The sequence below is a fragment of the Protopterus annectens genome, chromosome 8.part0, assembly GCF_019279795.1.
Source record: "Protopterus annectens isolate FY-2018-M chromosome 8.part0, PAN1.0, whole genome shotgun sequence".
Taxonomy (NCBI): domain Eukaryota; kingdom Metazoa; phylum Chordata; order Ceratodontiformes; family Protopteridae; genus Protopterus; species Protopterus annectens.
Genome location: NC_056741.1, coordinates 947,976,705 through 947,995,650, shown reverse-complemented (window position 1 = coordinate 947,995,650; position 18,946 = coordinate 947,976,705). Strand labels below are relative to the sequence as shown.

Genomic DNA, 18,946 nt, shown 5'->3' with positions numbered 1-18,946 from the left:
ACTGTGTCACATGTGATTCATATCCATAGTTTTATTTGGAGGTGATGAACAGCCTTAAGTCCAAGTGTACCATAGGTACAGCTATAGTGTGACTGCACTGCATCATAAATGTAACATGACATTACATCAGTGTTACCACTTGATAGTTTGTATGAAAACATATGGATGGATGTCAGGATTTCATGGCAGTATAACATTTTCACTGGCAATGTCAGTAGACAGTGATCGTGTCACACATGTTGAGGTTTGACATGTACTTACAGAGGGTGTGCCATGTATTGTTTGGTATGTGTACACTATCACAGTGACAGATTCCTCGATCACTGACACTTGATTTTGCACTGCTGTACTTTCTGTGCACATAGCCATAGTTGAAGCATTGCCATCAGTGTCCCATACTGGTGTACCAGCCATTATAATGGATCACTTCTTAATTCACACATCCATTTCAGATGCTTCAGACATTATCCATTGCTATGACATGTGGCAGATGCATGCAATACCCTGATGTGTGTAGAGCATCCACTCATAATAGTATGGTGTTTGAATATGTTGTTATCCATGTGGCCGATACCTACTTCAGCCAGGGATGCTTTAGTAAGGTGTATCACATTTGGCGCAGTGAGTTCCCACACATCTGGTAGGTCCCCCCTGCACCCCCACACACAAATGAAATATACTAACTCCGAGATCACACTACAGTAAGGAAAACTGAAAATGATGTACACACTCTGCACCTACGACTATGCAAGTAGTATCAACAAAACATTTTAACATTTCGATACTCTGCTCTAAAACCAACACATACTTGTTTTGTTTTTTTATTCTTATTATTTCTTTTCTCTATTAAACTGTAAATTTCCACTACACTTTTTTACCACAACCAGCAGATTCCACCTTTACCTCTGACATATTTCTTTTAGGACCACAACACTACGCCTTAAAGTGAAACCGCACTATTTCACTAAATATCATTAGCTACAATGGAACATTCCCTAAAACTGTCCAACACTGGGAATGTTAACACTGACACTATCGAGCTACTGATTTGTCAGATAATCATATCCTCAACATTCAGATGCACAAATGATCTGTGTTATCTGCATTTTTGCTTTCGCAGTTGTGTACTCTGGGTTTGTACTTCTGTTGTTCGTTTTGGAACACATCCTTACTGAAATGTTTCACATGTTCAGAAATTAGTTCCCACTTCTCCACTGTTTAATATACATTACACCTCAGTCTAATAAGCCTAAAAGAATGCATGCACATTTAATGTAAACTTGTAATATAACAAGCCACTGTAGGTAAATGATTACTCTTTTGGATAATTTGTTATATGAATCCATTTTCCGATGACCTCACTTATCTTTTAAAGGGCTATGGAAATTCCATAGCTTATTTCATTAACCACTGGGTGGAAACACTGAAAAACATTATGGGTGGAAACCCATTCTGGACAGGACACTTGTCTATTTTAGAATGAAACCTTTCACTCACCTACTCAGCCACTCGCTCACTCACTAGCAAGTTACATCCACACTTGACACCTACCCTACACTTCATGCAACCCAATAGACCCTTGAGTTTACATATCTATCTGTATGTTATTTTCTAATCGGGCACACTTTGCAGTTATATGTAATGTCAAAAATGTCAAATATGTCAGTGATAAGAGTAATATGAAGTGTTTGTATTCATTACTCACTAGACACATAGGATAGGCATGCACCACATAAGCTATAACCTATTAGCTACCAATAGGAGTAGCTATACAGAACATGTACGAAAAATGAGACATATCCCATTGTAGCTTGGCCACACAGCCAATAACTGACATGACTTATGAACTCAGCTTGAGTGAATGGATAATGAACTGTGTATTAAAGCGTATAAATACTGTGTCATATAAACTGGAGTCAGTAGATGAAGCCCAGTTAAGTGAGAAAGCACTCATCTATTTAATGTCTTTTATTTTCAGTAAAGAAAAATGTTATAAGTTCTTGATTACTTTGAAGTCTCAACTCAGCTTGTTTACAGTTTTATTTACAGTTTGTTGTATTTTTCCTGATTTTAAGGAGTCTCAGCCAGCAACTTATTTGCTTACAAAGTACCAGTTTTCTTTGTAGTATATCCAGATAGATATATAAACATATAGATGCAGGTATAAATGTGTGTGTGTGTGTGTGTGTGTGTGTGTGTGTGTGTGTGTGTGTGTGTGTGTGTGTGTGTGTGTGTGTGTGTGTGCCAGCTGTAAAGAAGCATGTCACACACATGGTATCACCTTCAAAGGCAGGGTTACACTGGTTTTAGTCTACAGAACCTCTTCAGTGTTATCTTATGTGTAATATATAGGATTTTACCCTATTTGACCTTATATGATAGTCTTTTCTTAGCATTAGAAAAATAATGAGGTATGTTAATAAACTAAAAGTACCAGTCACAGATAATTGAGGTTTATTTATTTTATGCCTTAGGTCCTATGGAGGTGTGCAGTAAGAATAATGACACTGTTCTGGTGTGTGAGACATCTGTGCCAAAAGTGGAAGATGTCAGTATCACATGGCTGAATGGAGATACTGAGGTCCCTGCTGAAGATTTCACTGTGCAGACCACATATACTGAAAGTGAATCATACTGTCTCGTCAGCGCACTCAACATTAGCACAGGCAAGCAGCATAACTCTACTTCTTACTACTGTGTGCTAAGGCACAGGGCAGGAGGCATGATCTCAAATGCCAGCTGGGACCTACCTGTGACCAGTAAGTATACTACAGACATATTTTGCTCTCCTTAACAGCACTTTAGATACAGAATATTAGAACAAGACAGAACTAAGTACAAATAAACCAGTTTTGTTGCATCTTTAACTTGCAGTATTAATGCAAATCATTTACTCAGTGAATAGCTTTGATAGTAGGCATTGTGTCCCAGGAAGTAAAAACTCATCAGTTCCTCTGTCAAGTGTAGGAAACCTCGTTTACCCGACAAGAAGCAGAATGTGATATGTCCCAAATCAAAATGCATATTTTGAAATCTCACTTTAGGAATAGTGTGTGTTGTTATGCAGTTATGTAACTACTAGTGTTATACAGAAAATGTAAGAGCATTATTAAAATTTTGTGAACAACATGATAAGAACTACTTCTGCAACAAGTGTACCCCCATATATGTGGAGCAAAGCATTTGCAAGTTAACATCATTGCTGGTAGGAATGTTTGTTCTGACTGCATAAGCTCTACAACATATGTATCAGCAAGGCAGTAGACAAGGTGATATTGGATGCAATATTTATGACAATAGCACCATTATACTCTGCTCTTACTGTTTGTTATAATAATTACTTGTAAAGTATCTGTTTAATGTTGTTCATATTTGCTGCCCAGTGTTGTCTTCCTGCTTTGTATTATGTATTTTTGCCATGTCTTTTTAATACAACTGCATCATGGTTGAATAAAATTAAGTAAAAAACACATTGTTTCAATCGATAACACATTTTTTTTTGCATGAAAAAAGTAACTTGTTTTACTATATATATATATATATATATATATATATATATATATATATATATATTCCATATGTTTATTCTTCAACTAATATTATCAGGGGTCATAACTGTATTACAGATCAGACCAATTAGCTAGGCAATGGAGGGGTTACCTGGAGGGATGAGTGCCATAACTCCCAAATCACCCACCTGAAGGGAGTGGGGTGACTTTTGTTGTTTTTGGCTTGGGAATCATGTGACACCTGTAGCTCACTGAGTGTGGCAATTTCAATGATCAATGTTACTTTTGTCTTCTTTTCATGGACCACTATAGCCGTTTATTTAGCATCTATCGTTTGAACTGTTGGTAATGGGTGATCCCATGTGATATAAACTTCATTGTTTTCTGTGATGCTTTGTGGCTCATGTTTCCAGTGTTTTTCAGCCACTTCAGTACCATAATGTTTGCACAATCCCCAGTGCAACAGTCTTGCCACATTATTATGCCTTTCAGTATACAGTCCTTCTGCCATTTATATGTCACAACCAGCAACAAGGTGTGCAACTGTTTCCAATTCTGTTTCGCAAAACCTACATTTGTCTGTTTCTTCCACATGTTCAATGGACTTTGTAAGCCAATGTGTACATAGCCCACTATCTTGGGCTACCAATTTTAACCTTTCATCTCTTGGTTTGAATTCACCTCTTCTTAACCATTCCTGCATTCAGTCCTGATCAACATGAGGTTCTTCCAGAAGTTTTCTATACTTGCAACATTATTTATACATTTTCCACATTTCTTGCCTTCTCATCTGGTCCTTCACCATATATTCTTTCTTTTGTTTTTGGCGCATTCAGTTGCTGCCTGATTTTTATCTACTTGTGGTTTGATTTCTATTCCTGCTTGACACCAATATCCTTTTGCTAGATTAAGCAGAGAAGCCATCTTAGATTTATTCTCCTTATGTTTCAAAACTTTCACTACGTTTGGGTCTTGTGAGGTGAGCAGATATATGTGCAGTTCCACGATTGCAGATATATACATCTAATCAATGTATCAGTGGAAGTTTAAATATGTTCTCTGAGGTTACATGAAGACAGTTTGCATCTAATTTGTGCTGCATGCATGTCAGTATACAAGATGCAGCTGCATGCCAATGAAATGGGTATGAACATCAAAATAACTATGTAAAATTATTTATATACAGAATGACGTATCACTTTCCTCAGGGAGACTAAGGCCCTCCACCCCTTGGCTGAATTCTTCAGGTAGCAAGGAAGCTTCAATAATAATCCTTATTACAGTTTAATCAAACTGGAATTAACTTTTATATAATAAATGTGATTAACAACTGCTTAAGCAATAATTTACAGTTACAGTAAAGGGCAAGTCATTTTCTCAAGGACTTTTTTTCAGAAGTTCCACATTGTTCGGTTATTGGCCTATTATTTTTAATTCTTTGTTTCCAGATATCTGAAATGGACATTGTTGCAAACATTATACATCATATATAGTCATCTATGCAATCATTGTCAATCAAACATTACATAGTTTATTCAAATCCTGCCTTTGCTTAAACATCATTCCGCCTCCAAAACTTTATTCTACATATATTGTTACTACAATTCCCATTTTTTCTATGTAATTTGCTCCTACCCCTTTCTAAAGATCATACGTTCAGTTGTTTTATCTCTGTTACTATATTCACTACTTCTAGTACACTTGGTTTAGACTTTAATTTCCATTTTTCTAGTAATTGCTTTCTTGGCAGCAACCAGAATTAAACTCAGCAAGGCCTTACTATGTCTAGGCAATTCCAATTCTGTATCATAGCTCAGAAAAAAAAAATTTCTTCAGTTACACCAATTTGCTCACCCATTTCTGACAGAGCAGTCTACATGGAATTTTTAAAGTTTATCAACTCATTACACTCCAAAAAAGTATGTTCCGAATTATCTATTTCTTCCCCATCACACCTCTAATATTTGTTTTCCACCTGAGGAAAAATTCTTTGGAGTATTCTTGGGGTATAAAAATACCTATGCAAACACATTAAAATATATCAATAAGGTTTGTTTTCATTTATATAAATGTATTTTTTCATTTTTTTATTTTTATTTTACATTTGTTGACTGGGATAGTCCGACTGGATGCATGTCCATTTTCAGCGGAGGCCCGGGGAGAAAAGCTCCAAGGGTAAGCAGATACAGCATTACATAATACCAGCATTACATATTGCAAACAGACTATTTACAGAGATTACATAAGTAAGCAAGTTAAACAAGTTCCACAGGTTACTGTTAATCCTGAGCACAAGTCAGGATTAAATTAAATTACACAGTACACTGGTTAACAGATTTTTAAACATTCTAGAGAGAGTTAGCCAGGCTTGATACATTGACATAGCCAGTTAAGTGACAAATGTTGTTTGAGTCTAGTTTTAAATTGACCTAAGGTGGAAAGTAAGGTAATATCCGCTGGAAGAGAGTTCCAGGATCAATTTACAGAGTTTGCAAAGAGAGAATCACCGGCTATGTTATTAATTTTGCTAGTCTGAATTAGTAGCTTGTTAGAGGATCGAAGTGGTCTAGGATTGTTATAGGGGGTGATAATATTTTTAAGTGCAGGAGTATTGTCCAGATTATAGAGGATTTTATAGGCCATGATCAGTTGGTTATACTGGATTAGGCTGGGTAGTTCAAGCCACCCAAGCTGATTTAGATTGATGCAATGATGTGTCCTAAAAGGCAGCCCAGTGGCAAACCTGGCAATGTGGTTGTAGCAAATTTAGAGTTTGTTAAGGACAGTCAAATTGTTAAATTCGAGAGTAGAGGGGATGCATACAGAAGGGTTGAAAGAAGGTGAGAGTGAGCTATGGCAATTTTAGCTGGAGGGGTTAGGAAGGCTTTTATTCTGTAAAGTGACCCTAGTTTTTTATTGATGGTTTTGATAGTTTGGTTAACATGTAGGTCAACTTTTAGATTATTGTCTGTGATGACACCTAATAGTTTTGTAGATGGGTCAGGGGAGATTATTGTGCCATCATTTGATTTTATGGTAAAGGTGAAAGCGGTAGACCTACGTACTGGTGAAAATAACAGTATTTTAGTTTTTTTGGGATTTAGGATCAGACAATGTTCAGAAAGACAGTTTTCTATTGTATTAAAGATGGTCTGGGTAGCTGACCATAACTCTACTGGAGATGTGGCTGAGCAAATCAAAGTAGAGTCATCAGCATATTGGATACAGCTGACTTTTGGGATGACAGTATAAAGGTCATTAATAAAGATGGAGAACAGCAAGGGCCCTAGTATAGAGCCTTGTGGTGCTCCAAGGGTGTTAGGTAGAAGGTTAGAGAGTTTGTTCTGCCAGAGGACAGCCTGCTGTCGACCATTCAGGTAGGATTGAAACCATTGGAGAGCTCCAGTATCTAGACAGAATGTTTGCAGGGTGTGGATTAAAAGTTGGTGATTTATATAATAAATGTGATTAACAACTGCCTATGTCATATTATTGCCTATGTCATAAGTGCTAATTCAATAAAGATGTTTCTTGTTAAAAAAGAATAGACATTCTCTGTAGTATAAATTTGAACATTTTTCAGATTATGAGGTAACATACCTCTCATCTGTCTAGCATTTAACAAAATGTCCATATTTTTGCCTCATATTTTTGATCTGTTCCTTGAAAAATTTGTGGCTGTTTGGCAGTAATGAGAGATATTCGAGTTTCATGCTTTATATCCTTCAGAAAATGCATGCTAATGCAAAAACTATTATTCAAGCAACTCTCTTATAGCAGAATTATTTAAAATATGACCCTGATTTTGGCCCTTTTTATCCCCCCACTACTTGAGAACTTGAGAGGTGTGGAATTATCAGAAATAGTGATGATGTGATGATGTATTACAATTCCAATGTATATCAAATGAGTTTGAGAACTGTCACAAGAATAACAGAACACTAGTGCTGAAAAGTCCCCCCAACAGGATTGTATTAAATGTATGTTGCTCAGTACTAATTATACATTGCCTTGTTGTTATGCCTATTGTGCTAGTCTGGCCTCCCGTTCATGCGTTCTAGCACCCTATTGTAGACCATATGCCCTCTCCTCCTCCTGTTTTCCATAACTAAGACTATATTTACACCCCAGACTTGTTTAGACTCTCCTTGCTGCTTGCTTCCTCCCTCTACCACTAAGTAGCAGCATCAACCTAACTAAACCCCACGTGTACACTTTATTCCTGATAAGTTAATTTTCTGCTAAAGAGACTTTTGAATTTATCATTTTGCGACTGTATTTATCCTTTCCCTTTATGCTAAACCTCCCTCAGTAAAGGTCAGCCTGTCCTACCTATCCTTAAACTTCAGAACATGTCCTCTTTCTACAGCCATTTATCTGCTCTTCACTGATACATTTTCTGCTGTACTCACTTCTTCTTCTCCAACCTGCTCCGTTCGCCCTTCGGGCTCACTCCGCTCCCCTACCCTGCCCCCAATTTTCACCCGCCCCCCCCCTGCACTCCTACCTTTATTCCTCCTTGACTCCCCCCTAACCTGTTCACCCAATAGCTGCTCCCCCACCAGTCCCCTCCCTTCTACTTCCCTTCCATACTCTTCCATCTGCACACCACCCTTATAATTACAATCCCCTCCTCTTTTTTGCATTCCCATATTTACTCCTACACTAAGATCCTATTAAAACCTTCAGTACTTTCTAATACCTCCCTTCCTATTCAACCTTCTCCTTTCCTTACTCCTACATCATTCTTTCTCTCTTTTACCCAATATGCTCTTATCAAGGCATCATACCCTCCTAGAACCCTGCCTTCTCTCCCTCATCCTGATTCCTCTTTATTTTGCTAGCTTATACAACTCTAATACTTGCCCAAAATTACCCACTAAAACAACCAGCATACAGACACACCCTCACAATCAATCCTACTCCCATTTCCACTCCATCTCCTCATCTCTCACCCAGCCTATCACTCTTCACTTATTCCACCCTAAAATTCTCTCTTTTAAAGTTAAGAATTTGTCACCCACTCTAACCTTAAAACCATCAATTTTCATACCTAGTAAACCCAAATGGTTAAAGGATAATACCTTTAATAACTAAGTCCAAGCTGGTGATATTCATCCTAACCCTGGTCCTACTCTTTCCTTCGCCAACAACCACCTTCTATCATCCACCTCCTACCACAACACCCTAAAGCTTTTTACTTTAAATGCACAAAGTCTCAATAACAAAATTCACTAATTTCAAGCTTGGTTAAGCCATAGCTAAACTGACATCTTAGCCATCTCCGAAACATGGCTGAAACCATCCATCTCTAACTCTGAGATCCTACCCCCAGGATTTCATGCTCTTAGAAGTGACCGTCTTAACAAAAAAGGTGGCGGCTCTGCCCTAGTCTTCTCTAACCTCCTCACCATAATTGCCCTCCAAATTCCAATTCCCCAATTCCAGAATACGGAACTAACTGCTGGACTACTAAAATTAAATAAACACAAAAATACCTGTATTATTGCCCTATATATCACACCTGGTAATGATATCTCTACACTCGAAGAAATTCTCTTATGGGCTTCTACTAGAATTCACTATGAACATACATTCTAGGATATGTAAATATTGATTGGAACAAACTCAATTGCCATTCTCCCTCCCTAACAATTAACATCTACAACTTCTCTCAGTTAATCCTCCCCATCACCCGACCAAACAAAAGAAATCCACCCGGATCCACCTTAGACTGGATCCTAGTCTCAGATCCAACTAAAATAACTAACTTTGGCACTATTCCTAATACCATTAGTGCCCACCTTCCAGCCTTCATATATCGCTTAACCAGCTCTACCCCACACCAGCATCAATATATCCACTCTCACAAACTCACTAACTTCAACCTCACTACTTTTTCAAACATTTTTAAACAGATGAAATGGCAAATTCTAAACACCCTTCCACTTGACAGAGCTATGGAATACTTCAACTCTGTCTTCTTAGATACCCTAAACTCCCTTGCCCCTCTAAGACACAAAAGAATAAAAGCCAAAACAGTTCCTTGGATATCCAAAGAAAAATAAATCATGAACCAAAGAGATAAAATATGGAAACTTTACCAAAATAATAAGCTGTCCACTACACTCCTCCAATATCAGCAGCTACGTAACCTTGCAAAAAAACTAATCACCAAGGACAAAAAGTCCTACTACATTAAACTCCAGTACAAAAATAATAATAAAAATCCCAAACTTATCTGGAATTCAATAAATTCTCTTCTCAATCCAGGCTCCAGAATAACCCGTCCTGACCCAAGTAAATCTGACCTCAAACTAAGCTCCAAATTTAACTCATTTTTCATAGAAACCATTTTGAATCTCACCAAGACATTTCCTACATTTCCTAACAATAACCCAATTTCCTTATACTCACCACTTTCCAACTCATCTAGCAACCCTCCCTCTCTGTTTGAGCTCAAACCCATCTCCACTAACTTTATACATAAACTTTTGTCCAAACTTAAACTTTGCTCTAATGCTCCTGACAAAATTCCTTCCTCATTCCTGAAATGTGCTGCTGATGGTATTGCTCTTCCTATCAGCATTATTATTAACAGATCCATAAAGGAATCATATGTCCCTAAACTCTGACGCTCAGCCTATATTCTTCCACTTCACAAAGGAGGCAAAAACACCACCATCTCAAACTTTCGCTCAATCACTCTGCTCTCACCAATCTCCAAAATCCTAGAAAAATGCATCCACCTCCAACTCATGCCTTTTCTGATTCTAAACAACCTTCTCACAGCCATGGAACATGGCTTCCGACCAGGCCACAGCAGTATTATCGTTCTACTCTCTTTCCTTGAAACTGTCAACCAAGCCCGAGATTCAGGATATTTAGTTTCTACCATTTTACTTGATCTGTCCAAAGCTTCCGCTACTGTATCCCACAAGCACCTTCTCTTTCAACTCGCCAACCTCCATCTCTCACCAAACACTATATCCTGGTTTTCCAGTTATCTATCCAGTAGATCACAGGCATTCAAAAGGAAGAACTCCATCTCTTCCTTCCTACCCACCCCAACTGGAGTACCACAGGGATCTATTCACGGCCCCATGCTTTTTAATATCTTCATCAATAACTTTCACTCTGCTATTCCTGACACCAAAATCATTCAATACGCAGATGATTCTACCTTAGTCTGCTCTGCCTCAAACCTCTCTGAACTTAAACAAAACCCAAATTGCATTTTCAACAACTGAAAACTGGATGTGCGAAAACCACCTCTTTCTAAATGCTAATAAATCAAAGATTCTACTATTCCCTCCTACAAAGTCCTTCTCCTATGACAAAAACAACTTCAAAGTCTATAGCCTTACCAATTCACCTATATAAGTAGTTCCCTCTGCTAAACTACATGGTATTACCATGGATGAAAACCTTAAATTTGATATACATATTCAACAAAATATCAAGAAAACCCACCAAAAGCTAGGCATGCTGTACAGAAGCAATCACATTCTCTCCAACTCTACTAGGCATACTCTGGCTACAACTTATCTTCTCCCTTTTTTATTATATGGTGCCCCTCTCCTAACCAATCTGTCCTCCACTATCACCTCCATACTAGAAACCTGCTATAACAAAATCTCTAAATTCACCACTAACTCCAAGAACTATACCCATCACTGCCTCGCCCTACAATCCCTGAATTGGCTCGAACTCCCTAATTACCTAGACTATCTCCAACTCACTTCTGCTCACAAAATCATATTTCACCCAACAAAATGCCCTGCCCTAACTAATCTCCTTCCCCCCTACATACCCAAAAGAACACTAAGATCTGAACATCAGAATCTAATAGCTATCAATAAACCTAAACATACTGCTGTCCAACTTCTTCTCTCCTACTCACTTGGCAAAAAATGGAATTCCCTTCCATCTACTCTAAGATCTATGCCAAACTCTGAAAACTTTAAAAACCTGCTTTTTAAACACCTGTCTTCTAAGTGAAAATGTACCTGCCTTCACCCTACCTAATCCAAGTTAAAACTTCTGCTCCCAGTGTGTCCTCTTTCTTTCTCCTGGGCTCTCTATGCTTTCAATAACACCTATAGCTACTCTGACTCAACTCAACCTGTAAACAGTGTAAATAGCATCCATGTTTAATTGTGCATAAGCAGAGTGTATCCTCTATGTCTTTTATGTGTTGTCTCTCCCTCTACTCATATTCTTACATATATTGTTGTCAAACTCCACACATTAAAGTGCTCCTTAAATGAAATTGTAAAACCCTGTTAAATGCCATGACTCCAAATGTGTTAACTCTTACTTTTGTATAATGTATCTGTTATACATATGTACCACTTGTATTGTAAATGTATTATGCAACTTGGAACTTTTCTCCCCAGGCCTCCACTGAAAATGGGTCATTTCGGCCCAGTGGACTTTCCCGGTAATCAAACTGGAAATAAATAAATAAACAGCTTAATAATCATTTCAGCAAGGTCATCTGTCAAATTCCCCATAAGCCTTTCACTGTAGAACAATATTTTGTTCATTGTCAATACATGCAGTGATTTGGGAACACTAAGTGGTCTGCATTTGGATTTCAATGCACCTATATCATTTTTGATAAAGAACCCCTTTGGAATATTATATCTGTTGTTTAGGATAGTGGTCTTAAGTGCTAGTATTAAGTATTAGGACAGGATAAGGGCTGAGTTAAATAGTACTATAACTTCCTAGGACCCAAATGCCATAGTCTTACTTATAAATTGTGCAACATAGAATGACTTTCTTACTATCTTATTTACATGATGGTCGAATGCCAGATTATTGTCTACATATGTTCCCAGATGCCTAGCTACCAGGTCAACTCTTGCTTGTGTGGATGTCTTCCCAAAGGGCACTATAATGCACTTCTTGGCATTGAGTTTTAAACCATGGCTTTGGCAGCAGTCATTTGAGTTAGTGTTAGGCTGTCTTGCAGGATGTTAGTGTCATGGGAGATTCTGTGATAGCTCCCAATTTACAGTCATCTGTGAACTTGGTAACTAGAGGCCCTAGACATTATCTCTGACATCTGAGAAGTAGATGCCAAACAGTAAAAGGCCCAGTATGGATCCCTGAGATATTCTGCTGGTGACTGGTCTCTTGGTGGAGGTGGTTTCATCAGTTTTGACTTCTTGGGTCCTATCTGTGAGCCAGTGAGCAATCTAGTGAGTCATATAGGGACTTTTGCCTATTTTGGTTAGTCAATAATATTTGAGTGGGGGATCTTATTGAATGCTTTAGCCAGGTCAAGTTAGGGGGTATGCACCGTCTTCTCCTTATCCATTGCCTTGGTGACTTTCTTGAAGAAATCAACCAGTTTGAGTAAGCAAGATCTTCCCTTGACAAAGCCAAACTGGGATTGTCCAGTGTCAGTATGTTGCCACTGTCCTTGTTGATCATTTCCATGATAATTCATTCCATGGCTTTGCATACTAGACCTTCCAAGGTCAATTGATGTACCACCCTTGTGAAGAGGGCTGACTGTTGCAGTCCTCCATTCACTTGGTATATAAACTGTTTTGAGGCTGTAGTTGAAAAGTGTCTCGAGTGGCCCAAAAATGTCATATTTTAAGTTATTTAGGAAATAAGCTGGAATATTGTCAGGGTCCACTGAGGCATTGATTTTGACCTTGGCAAGTGCTGCGAAGACCTGCTCCCTGCTGATAGTTGTGGGATATGCCAGAAGGGATTTCACAGGGGGTAGGAGGGGGAGTGGGGATGAAGTTTGAGCTGAATTTGTCTGCCAGCAGATTCACTTTGTCTCTGTGCTCAGGGCTAGAATGGTGAGTTGTGATGATGTCTTTATTAAGGAGTGCCAAATACTTAAGGAAATGTTATTGGTGAGGGGGTTCCCAGACAAACTACTTAGTGAGGTGATCAGGGAGGTAGTAAATAAAAGAGGTATATTTTTGCTGATGTAGATTGAGACTTCCACCTTTAGACACTATCTGTGCTACTGTTGGTCTAAGTGTGTGGAAGGTACTGTAGCTTTGCACTGCTGGAGTACTTTCTGTGGCTTTAAACAAAGACTCATTAATGTATCAGATGTCTACATTTTCCAGACTGAGGAGAGCTTGTAAGGTATGGAGTTACTTGGTGAGGTACCTAGCTTTGAGCAGTACCACTTTAAATTGCTTTGAGTTTTATTTATTTTTTATTTAAGGTTTGACATGCTGGAGTTGCCTAAACAATGCTCTAAGGAGTGGGTTAACGTTTTAGCCAATATCCAAAAGCCTAGGGGGGACAGGTTCAGACCATCCAGGGCAAATCAACATACTATATTAACCATGTCCTACTATGCTGACAGATATTGAATCTCCATGAAATAAAACCAGAAACAAGCCAATTGTTAAAATCAATCATTCTTTCTTCATACTATGGCATCATCCTTAGTGAAGGTTGAATGCTGCTCAATACAAGGCACATACCTATCTGTGACACATATTCTGAGAGATCTATAATGTCTCTTTTCATATAGAATTCTGAATAAAGTTGAAAAAAGTTGTAATAATTTATTTTTATAGAAAAAAATGTAAATTATAAAGGGATATCAAACAGTATAGGAATAAAACAGCATATTCAGGTTCTCATTTCTATCCCTCAAACAACAGTAATAAGGTAGCTTTTTCAATAGGTTCTCATGTATTAAATGATAGTAGGATAGAAGTGGGTAGATTAGAAGATGATGTATGTGATTCTGATACCTGCAGAGGTGAATTTCATGAATTACCGGATTTTCAGTATCCCAGATGTTCGGAAAGACTGGCAAATCTTACAACACAGAGGCTGAATTCCTGTCCGAACTACATTCAATCCCCCAGAAAGGATATCAAAAACAGGGGAGGGGGAAAAAAAAAGATAAACAATAGTTGTAGAGATATAATACATACACACCAAGATTTTAATATCTATAGTTACACCAACAATCCCATATCCAAAGAACATTTTACCCTATTTCTTAAGGGTTTTAAGTTTGTTCCTACTGGGTTTGTTGATATAGCAGATTCTTTGGTGGAACTCAAACAATTTATGAGGAAATTAAATTTTAATATATTTTTTCAAGAAAAAAAAAGCTCAACAGGTGGATCATATACTGAAACTGCCCTTAAGTGAAAGTGCACCTTTAATCCTCCTGAAGATGCATATAGAATTCATTCTTGTGGTATGCATTTTTATTCACTAAAGAGAAGATGATGCTATTTAAGCAATTGAGGATGGATACCAAAATACACATTATGAAACCAGATAAAGGAATAGGATAGTGATATTTGACGCAGAGGAATATTCCAATGTTATGCAAGATATTTTGTTAAATGACGATACCTACACACCAGTATAAAAAAAACAGATTAACATTGCTTATAGGAGAATTGACTCCAATCTCAAAGAATATGTGTTGAACTAAAGGATGGATCTAGAGTCTTACAACTTTTTGGTAAACCCAAAACCCATCATACCTTCAATTTTTGGAATATCAAAAGTTCATAAGGATGAAGAAACCACCTGTCAGGCCTATAGTTGCTGCAGAGAGTTCAAAAACGCATCCTATTGCGGTACTGGTTGATGAATGGGTGAAACATGGTTGAGACTACATCATACTTAATCAAGGATTCATGGGACTTATTAAGACAACTGAAAAACAATGATTGGTTGGAAGATCTTTTACTAGTAATGACTGATGTGATAGATCTTTTTCAGTTATTCCAAAAACTGAAGGACTCAATTTTTTTGAGGAAACTTTAATTTGATGTTCTTCCTTTTCCCATGACAAGGTAAAGTTAGTGATTGAATTTATGTCTTTGATCTCAGAAAATAACTAACATATTTTTTGAAAGGGAGTATTTTCAGCAGGTTAGGGGTGTAGCCATGGGCATATGCAAATCTAGTGCTTTTGGGATGGGAACAAAAATATGTGTGCTACAGTAAATTCTCCAGGAATCTACATTTGTATTTATGATTCCTGGATGGTATTTTTATCTTATGGGATGGTACTGATGAAGAAATCGTTTCTTTTATAGAATATCTAAATTCCACTACCAATTATTTAAGATTCACCTTTAATTGGTGTCAAGATAGGATAAACTATTTAGACCAGATGGTTGCAAGTCCAACATTTACCAAAAAAGCACTTTCTGTAATTCCTGCCTGCACTTTTCAAGCAGCCACCCCTTTTCGTGAAAGAAAAGTTTAGTCAAGGGGCATGCAATAAGGGTGGCCAGAATGATGTCCCAGTATGGCGAGGTTTGGGACAAGCTGTTGAAGTTAAAAAATATGTTTTTTGTTGAGGTTACCCTAGGAATTTACTTGATGATGTTTTGTGTGAAGTTTTTAAAGAATGAGGGGCAACTATAAACCCCTGTTGGGTATAGGTTTGAGCAAAATAGTGAAAACAGATGAGGTGGTTAATTATGAGAAAGCATATGTTACTCAGTATAATCAGCTCAGCAAGGAGACAAGGAACATTGTAACAAAGAATTGAAATATTTTTAAAGTGAACCCCGAAATATACAAATTATTAGATAATGAACCTATATTTATTATTAAAACCGCACCCGATTTTAAAAGGTTGCTTGAAAATAAGATATTTGTTTATACTGTCAAAGTAAAGGTACTATTGCCTGTGGCTGCTTTAATCATAGGTTCATAGGTGTGTACTAGGCTAATGGCCCTGGAGCCTTTACAAACCTAGCCCATAGGATTACCCCGGCATGGTGCCACCCGACCTTAGTTCCCAGTGCCTCTGTCAAGTAAAGCCAATAGTGTGATCCCTGGGGTGAATTTTCTATTTCCCATCCACTCATCATTCTCTTCAAGAGGGCCAGTGAGGTGCTCTGCTTGACATGTATGGGAAGTCTATTCCATAGCATGGGCAGTCTCTGGGTTATGAACCTGTCCCTCCAGCATGTTCTGTTGATTGTGGTAATGAGTTTGAGGTCTCTGGAGCGTGTGGTGCGGATAGATTGGGATTTCTTTAGATGTAGCATTTCTAACATAGCTGGGTCAAACATGGCTTTGTAAGTCAAGCAGAGATCGCCTCTAAGTAGGCAATATGAGACAGAGAATAATAATAATAATAATAATAATAATAATAATAATAATAATAATAATAATATCACCAATGTGCTGGATATAACCTTGGATAACATTTGAAAGAGTAAAATCATTTTTCAAAAAGAGAACTGTATGACTTTCAGAATTGTATGTTTGGCAAAATGTGACACCTGCTCATGTTTCTATGTTGGCAAAACAGAACATGCACTTAAAACCCATATATAGAAGCATCTTTACGATATTACCAACAAAAAGGAAAATAATGGATTATACAAACATTCTGCAGAGTGTGTGGGCTTTAAGAAATTTACATTTGGTATCTTGGAACAGATACAGTTAAACCCTAAGGGGGCAGACTGGAAAACGTGGTTGAATAACAGGGAAATATTTGGCCACTCAGAGTAGCAGCTAATTTTCCACCAGGAATAAACAAACGTGTCAATTGCACCATCACTAAATATTAAAGCAAGTAAATGATGATGTTAAACACAATATTTACAGTTGCTTAAGATTTTTTTTAGAAACCATTATGTGGCAGTTTAAACGTGCTTCTTTTTATGATTTTAACATACTTTTTAAACTTTCTCCTAGTAAATTAAAAAAAAAATACATATATATATATATATATATATATATATATGTGTGTGTGTGTGTGTGTGTGTGTGTGTGTGTGTATATTTATATATATTTATATATATATATATATATATATATATATATATATATATATATATATCCCCCAGGTGAAAAGGTTAAAATTTTAGGTTTTCTATTAATCAATTTATTTATTTATTTAAATTTGTTGATCGGGAGTGTCCGACTGGACGTAGGTCCATTTTCAGCGGAGGCCCGGGGAGAAAAGCTCCACAGTTAAAATAAACAGACAGTATTTACATTGGATTACATAGTGATTAACAATTTACATAGCAATTACTTACAACATATTTACAGATGAAGAACATAGTACATCAGTAGACAACTATAATCTTTATCTGTAAAGTGCATACCAGACATTAACAAATGTTACAAGAAGAAGTTTGTGCTGTATAATAAGTACTGGCTTATGAGCATCTGAGCTTGCTATAATCAAGGTAGTTAGTGGAGTGGAAAGAAAGGTAGTGGTTGGATGGGGTGGATGATATTAGAGTGGAAGTTGCAAGGGCATATCCAGCATGTTTTTGGTTGCGCTTTTAGTAAAGTTTTGAAGTGGGTGCATGATGGTATGGAGGTTATTGTGGGTGGGAGTGAGTTCCATAATTTGTCTATGCCGCAAGAGAATAGTGCTTTACCAGCAGAGTTATTGGCTTTAGTGATCCGCAAGTGATTTTTGCTGCTGGATCTTAGTGGTCTGGTGGCGAGAAAGGGTTGGAGTAGATTCTGGAGGGATGGGACATTTAGTGGATGGTTTACTAGTTTGTGGGCAAGTGAGAGTTGATACCACTGAAGGAGGTGAGGGAGTTCAAGCCATCCCAGTTCAGCAAGTGAGAGACAGTGGTGACTACGGTAGGATGCCCCTGTGACGAATTTGGTGATTTTGTTGTAGCAGGTCTCTAGCTTGTTTAGATCACATTGCCTTAGGTTGGTATATATTGGACAGACATAAAGTAGGGTGGAGATAAGGTGGGAATTTGCTATTGAAATCTTTGCTGCTTTGGTGAGAAATTGCTTATTTCTGTATAACGCTCCTAGTTTTTTGTGGACTTTTTTTATAGTCATGGATATGTGAATGCCAAATTTTAGTTTATTGTCTATTTCCACTCCTAGGAATTTGGTGTGTTCATTTGGGTATATAGTGGTGTTGTCTTTTGCCGTGATGTTAAAGTGAGCGTTGTTTTGAGTATGTTTGGTGGGTTGGAAGATGAGTAGTTTAGTTTTGTTTGGGTTGAGTATTAATCGGGCATCGGATAACCATGTTTCAACAGAGGAAAAGGCTTCCTGTGTGACTTTTTGCAGTTTTGGTAGGGACTAGGCTGAGCAGATGATGGTTGAGTCATCTGCATATTGTATGAGTGTGCCATGTTTGGTGGCAGAGGCTGGATTATTGGTGTAAACAGAGAAGAGTAGGGGTCCAAGGATGGATGCTTGGGGAACCCCTCTGGAGACAAGTAGTTGGGGAGATATGTCATTCTGCCATACAACGGATTGTTGGCGGTCAGACAGGTAACTCTGAAACCAGTTGGTGACCGATTGTGAGAAGGATAGGTTATTGAGGACAGAGATAAGTTGTTTGTGTGGGACCATGTCAAATGCTTTAGAAAGGTCTAGGAAAGTAGCAGAGGAGAGATAGCCATTGTTTTTATGCTGAAGGATAGTGTTAGTAAAGGAGAGTAAGGCAGTGGTGG

At 37.7% G+C, this 18,946-nt stretch overlaps 1 protein-coding gene across 2 annotated transcripts in view; it reads left to right on the top strand.

Annotated features, from left to right (window-relative positions):
- LOC122809177 overlaps positions 1–18,946 on the top strand; it is a 519,088-nt gene that overhangs the window by 419,657 nt on the left and 80,485 nt on the right. For both annotated transcript variants that reach the window (XM_044080476.1, XM_044080477.1), the window contains one exon: positions 2,475–2,759. In XM_044080476.1, coding sequence (XP_043936411.1) covers positions 2,475–2,759 — 285 coding nt within the window. The remainder of the gene's footprint in view (positions 1–2,474; positions 2,760–18,946) is intronic.